This window comes from Montipora foliosa, chromosome 6 (assembly GCF_036669935.1).
Source record: "Montipora foliosa isolate CH-2021 chromosome 6, ASM3666993v2, whole genome shotgun sequence".
Taxonomy (NCBI): domain Eukaryota; kingdom Metazoa; phylum Cnidaria; class Anthozoa; order Scleractinia; family Acroporidae; genus Montipora; species Montipora foliosa.
The window spans coordinates 62,307,621-62,313,704 of NC_090874.1; the positions used below are offsets into that span (position 1 = coordinate 62,307,621).

The 6,084-nt window shown below is 39.2% G+C and overlaps 1 protein-coding gene across 1 annotated transcript in view; it reads left to right on the top strand.

Annotated features, from left to right (window-relative positions):
* The first annotated feature begins 475 nt into the window (after positions 1-475).
* LOC138008084 (uncharacterized) overlaps positions 476-6,084 on the top strand; it is a 166,966-nt gene continuing 161,357 nt past the window's right edge. The window contains exons 1-5 of the mRNA XM_068855274.1: positions 476-503; positions 1,221-1,329; positions 2,308-2,368; positions 3,774-4,210; positions 4,938-5,028. Of these exons, the coding sequence (XP_068711375.1) occupies positions 1,327-1,329; positions 2,308-2,368; positions 3,774-4,210; positions 4,938-5,027 (591 nt within the window). The 5' untranslated portion in view covers positions 476-503; positions 1,221-1,326 and the 3' untranslated portion in view covers position 5,028. The remainder of the gene's footprint in view (positions 504-1,220; positions 1,330-2,307; positions 2,369-3,773; positions 4,211-4,937; positions 5,029-6,084) is intronic.

Here is a 6,084-nt window from a genome sequence, read left to right on the forward strand (position 1 = left end):
CTAAGCCATTTTGGCACATAAAACATGTAGTCTGTACGAGAAGAAGAATGCTGTTTACCATTTTCAAATATCTCTTCTTGTTCTGGAGATATTTAAGTTTTTTTTTAATATGCAAATTACCCAAGTGATGACGTCATAAACCCAACCAAATTTTGACCAAGTATGATGGAGAAAGATATCTCAGCCAATTTGTATCAGAAATACTTGGTTCTTTGCAGTAAGATTCTAGTAGATGTGTTCCACAATATGAGCATACCATTTTTGTTACCATGGCAACATACTGGGTTCCAGACCTCCCTTGCGGGCCACCTTTGGCGTTCTGTTTTGATATTTGTAAATGGTGCCTCATCTGCATGATCCTGCCAGAATATAAAGATGTTAGGTCGAGTTTGTGGCCTTGTTAAATGTTTTTCTAGCCTGAGATCACCCAAATATTGAAATCAGGTTGGAGGGGACTGGAAAAGAGTGAGTTGCCATCGGAACCAATTTCTTTACAGTCGTAGGTGTGTTGCATTCAGAACTATTAGCTCACGAAGTTTCAATGGTCTCTGTTGCAAATTGACCGAGATAGCTCTATTTATATTCTTGATGTTCTATTGGGTTGGGAGAATGACGTCATCAGCCTTCTCATTTGCATATTTTACACATTTTTCAAACTTAAACATCTCCGGAACCAATGCAGATATTTCCAAACGGTAAACAGCGTTTTTAATGTTTCATGGTACTCTGTGTGATCAACCAAAAAATTCAAGGGATAAAAATTTGATCATAGTAGCACTTTAAGGGACTGGTAAGCATTATTTGAGTCGTCCCAGTTTGGAGAGAGACCTTTGTGTTCAGTTTATTTCGGAGGCGTATTTGAAGAGAGATTCTACAAATTGTATTAGATGAGAGAGTCAAAATCCGAAACAGCCTCCGGGGCAAAGTCAGTTTGGCTAGTGCTAAACCCTAGACTTCTCTTCCGCATCTTCGACACCGAAAAGGAACGGAAATAAAAGGAACTTAATTTAAGTGTCCAGTCGTTCTAGCGCTGGAGCGCTAATTGGGGACACTGTAATTAAACTGAAATTAACAATTAACGCAAATCAAGTCAAATGTTGGTTTCTGAGGAGAGGGGAAACCGGAGTACCCGGAAAAAACCTCTCAGTGCAGGGTAGAGAACCAACAAACTCAACCCACATATGATGCCGCTTAATTAAACACGCAATTTCCCATTTTAGGACTGCTTTTACCTACTTGAGTGGTATTTCGACTTGTGCTGTGGCTTGGGTAATATTTGGCCTAGACTCCAAAAGTCCATTTTCTGAAAACAGTTCCAAGGATTTCATGGTAAAGTACTTTGTGTTTATTTTTTTATCATGCTTTATTGAAACTATGGGCATTTTATTAACGTTATGATAGCTCAACAATACGAATGGTTCCATACCATCGCGGTCAGAATTCATAGAGGAGGGGACATTGGGGTTTTTGACAGTTTAACATTTAAAATGATCATTTGTCTTTGTGCCACTGTAGTCTAAATTTCTGCAACTGATATTGTGTTAGGATTGGGGTGTTTGTTTTTTATTAAATAGGCAGAAATCAGGACTGGCATTCTCTGGTATTCAATTTTGTATACTTAGGTCCCTTATTCTTCATGTAATGACTGCGATATTGGTAGGACTAGGGGTTTTGCTTGCTCTGATATCTCATGTTGGGACCAAAGAGCCTCTTTCCAAGGACGGGAATCCCGACATTCCCTTGACGAGGTTATCGACCCTACAGGCAGCAAATTTCGCAGTGGTAAGTCTGTGCTTAGTCTATATGCTAGTCTGTTTTAGCTTGAAAACTCACTGCCACATTTTACTGTTTCCCTTTTTTCGCGTAGTTAGTAGAGAAGAACGCGCATGTACAGATTACCTGAAGAAAATAATCAACTCTTCAAGGCAAGACAGCCAGCATCCATGGCATAATGAGATTTCTAGCCTCAGACATGCTGGCCCTTTTCTAAAATCTTCAGGATGATGCCATAGTCTTTTGATTTACCATGGCATGTTGCGATTGTTGGTTCTCTATCTCCACGAGTTATTCCCTAGGGAATTTCAGTTTTGCCTATGGTTGATTTGTAGAGTCCTAAAATTCTATATTACTGAAACAATGGACTGTTAAACTTGGTCATTACTAAAACTGAATCTTTGTTTGTAATGTGGTTATGTTTTGAGAAAGTAGTTGTTCGCGGATACCCGTAACGAGAGTAGTAAACGGGCGCTGTCATAGACATTTGCTTTATTAATTCCCATTGTGAATCGCATTTTCTTTCCTTCTTAGAGTCTAACATCTTTCATTCCGTCGGACGCTGATCGAAAATTGATGACCCGTCTTAAAACAGGTTGGGTGTCTAATTGTAAAAAAAAATTGTACATTTATTTCAAGAAAGTCACAAAAGGTTCAGTTCGAAAGAGCTTGTTAAACAAAGTGAATCGTGAGGTTTCAAAAAGAACGTTTTAAAGAAACTTAAATAAGTTAAAAAAAAAACGTTTAACGTTTGTTTTTCTAGGTAAGCTATACAACCCACTGCGCGGATTTGTTCCCTTTAACAGAACAGATCTTGTTCATCAAGCATCTTACCCTTTTGCCCTCGTTTTGAAAACAGTTTTAAGACAAGCTCTTCCAGCTCTATCGGGTTTATTGTCGGTTTACGTAATTTACATGTAATAGAGACCTTTAGATACTAGGACGAGCACGAGAACGAGTACGAGTTTTGAATTCCGGTTTTTCGCGAAACTACTTGGAAAATTTATAACCCGTACGATTGATCTTACTCTTTGTTATAGCAGTATAGGTTGCTCAGTTATTCGTAATGCGAGTAACTGAGCCTTTTTGGTGATCGAAAAATGCCAAAACTGCTACCGTGTTGGTGACTTGCTTTGAAACGACATTTTTGCAAAACCTCGTAGAGTACTAAAATGACGACGGCATCGCGTTTTTCCCGCCAAAATGACGCTGGTTTGCCGGATTCAACAATATCAGAGCGATTAACTCTGTTTCACCTAGCGGCAAGGTTATCGTACCATATAAAACACCAATAATTGCTTAACAATATGCACTTATTAATGTGACGTAATATATTACCATGGAAACAAAAAAGCCATCTAAAAACACCCCTTATTTTGCCTTAAAACGCTCGCATAAAAATGGACATGACCTCTAATTTTCATTGCTGGAAAGTGATTAGCAGGCTAGGACAAAAATTCTCTGCACAGTTAAAATTTTTTTATAATTTTTATAAATCAACTCCTAAGAACTTTTCAGAGAGTTTTATCTTAGCCTGCTAATCTTGTTAATTGGTGTTTCAATTGACACCATGGCATTTTCCATAGGCGAAACAGTGTTGTACAGTGAATCGTTCAAATAAGACATTTACTCGGAATTGCTGAAATTAGTGTGAGCAACCTCAATAAATAATGACGAGGCCATCAAAAGCAGTTGCCACACACGGAAATTAGTCCACTAGATCTTTGTCCTTCAAGGAGGAGGTTTAGGACAAATGGTAGTGTTTCTCCCATTTATTGACCGTAAGGGACTTGAAATCGGGAACTCTGAATTTCAAGTCGGCCACTCTGTGCCTGGATAATAATCCTGCGCTATAGCAACAGACTTGTTAAATGATTTAAAATAGATCAGGCTAAGCAGTTTTTAAAACAGAGATAAGACAAAATGTGTGCGACCACGACCGGCTATGAAACGAAAGAAATTTAATTGTTACGAGTCTAAACTTCTTTGCTGTATTACAGGATTAAATGCTGAGACCACCAAAGAGAAGGATTGTCCATCGCGCAAAACCTCTCTTGTTAGTTTCTGCGATTGGATCCGATGGAAAACCATCAGAAACCAGAGGGAAGAGCCAGCGTTACCGAAGAAGGACGATGTTCTGGAAGAAAATCTTTCATCAAGCAATGTTAACTGCGCTGGCGTTAACAATGGAGGTTATTCTGGTAATATAATGGCACTGAATCCAGGTGCTGATTCGAATGATAAAAACGTCGACAAAGTTCCAGCACCCATCAACGTACAAGCTGTTTCACTAGAAACCAAGGGCGTTCCTTTACCCGAGACTAAGGCAAACAGCAGGCCTTTTATTATTTCACGGGACAGTGAATCCGCTCTTCCATCACGAACACATGAAAATAAAACTGTACGAGAGTGGCTCATTGATCCTCGCTTATACATGGTAAGTATGGGTTTAATTGGGTGACAGCCAGTAAAGACACAGAATTGAGGTCACATGTATTAATATGCCGTGAAATCGAAATGAAGTTCAAATGTTACCTTTTTAGTTATCAGTTTTTCTGAATCTTAATTACAGACTGATAAATATGATAATTGATGCATAGTACCGCAAGGCGTTTGTGCTATGTACCCAAGATGCAGCGTGGCATACGTTTTGTCCGTGAGGTCTCCGTCAAAGTGGCCGCAGCGATTCATGAAGTGTTCTTCACTATCCACGCGAGCTAATCAACATATCACGAGCTAATTTCACCAGTCATCTCAAGAATATTCCAAATTGCATTCGAAATCATGGAATTACTTATACTAAAACAAATGAAACAGTTTACACACCAACAACAAACAGCACTTCTTATTAATCCTTTAAGCCCCGAGGGGTTCCCCATTGACAAGTAAAATCGTCTGGCGTTAGACAGAGTAAAATCTATAAGTGCCATTTGGCACTATCGGGGCTGAAAGGGTTAAACGGGGACATAGTTTTTTCACGCTGTTAGCTTAACCCTTTAAGCCCCGAGGGGTTCCCCATTTACGAGTAAAATCATCTGGCGTTAGACAGAGTAAAATCTATAAGTGCCATTTGGCACTATCGGGGCTGAAAGGGTTAAAGCCTAGGACATTGCCTGGGACAACACTGAAGCTCAATGACTCTCTCCTTTTATAACTATCTTCAGGTTGCCGTCGTGTATTCCTGTACAAGGGCCTTACAAAGTCACGCCTATTCTTATCTGCCACTTCCTTATTTACAAAATTCGTCTTGGTAAGGTATGTACGGATGTCAAAATGACTGCATCAATCTGTAATTCTCTAACCAAGAGAAAAAAAAAAGAAGAAAGAAATAGTCAATTTCTGGCCATTGCATGCTTGAAGAATTGGTCTTTTACGTTAGATGCGATACCGCTAGTGACCGCCCTCCGTTCTTTGCAGGGCACTATTGCCTAGATTTTAGTAAACTTTCTAAAATTTAAGGTTAGCTGTGAAACATCTTTTTTTTTTCAAAACTGTGTTATTTTACAAATATTATTTATTGGATGAAAACACCGTCTTCATTGGAAACAGTTGGGTGTAAAACCACAATTTTCAGGAATCCATTGTTTACCCGCCGCTCATTATGTTTATCAGTGCCACTGTATCTTCTATATTTTCAGAGAAGTTGGTTGGGATAATAAAGTAATCTTTCTGTGGGAGTGGAGATAATCCTTTGTTAACGCGAGGCTTATGTCAGAAGCCCATTAATTAACCAGAATTGTCGATCTCTTTCATTTGGCCCTAGCCAATCAGCTTTCTGTATTATCTAAATTTAGTATACGGGTCCCTCCAAATTTTGGCCAATCAGATATTGTGCATGATGACCGCAACGCCTTTGATTGGTCTGAAACCAAGCAGCTGCAGGAGGGATTGCTCGTGCTTAATGGAATATTCTGAATCGTGCAACGAACCGTGCCACGTTTTTCCGGCAAAAATTCTAGCAGTAGCCGTTTTAAAAATGGATAATGCTGAAATTCCATCGCAAATCGAGACTTGTGGGCTATGGTCTTCTGCTTCTTTTCTTTTCTTTACCTAACCTTTCCTAATCTACCTTACCTTGTTTCCAATGAAACCGGAGGATCAGAAAAAAGAAGATCTATTGCTTGTACATAGTTCTTTCAAAGTGAAAGACCTCGGCAGCTCAGGAAAGAATTTAAGCAATTGCGGAGAAGCCTAAAAAATTCCCTGGCTTGAACGAGAAAACGGAGCTTAAGCACAAGACATTTTTGAGTGACAAACGAAGGTGAACATTTCGCACGCCAACACAATTAGCCTCTATCAGATTTTTAAACT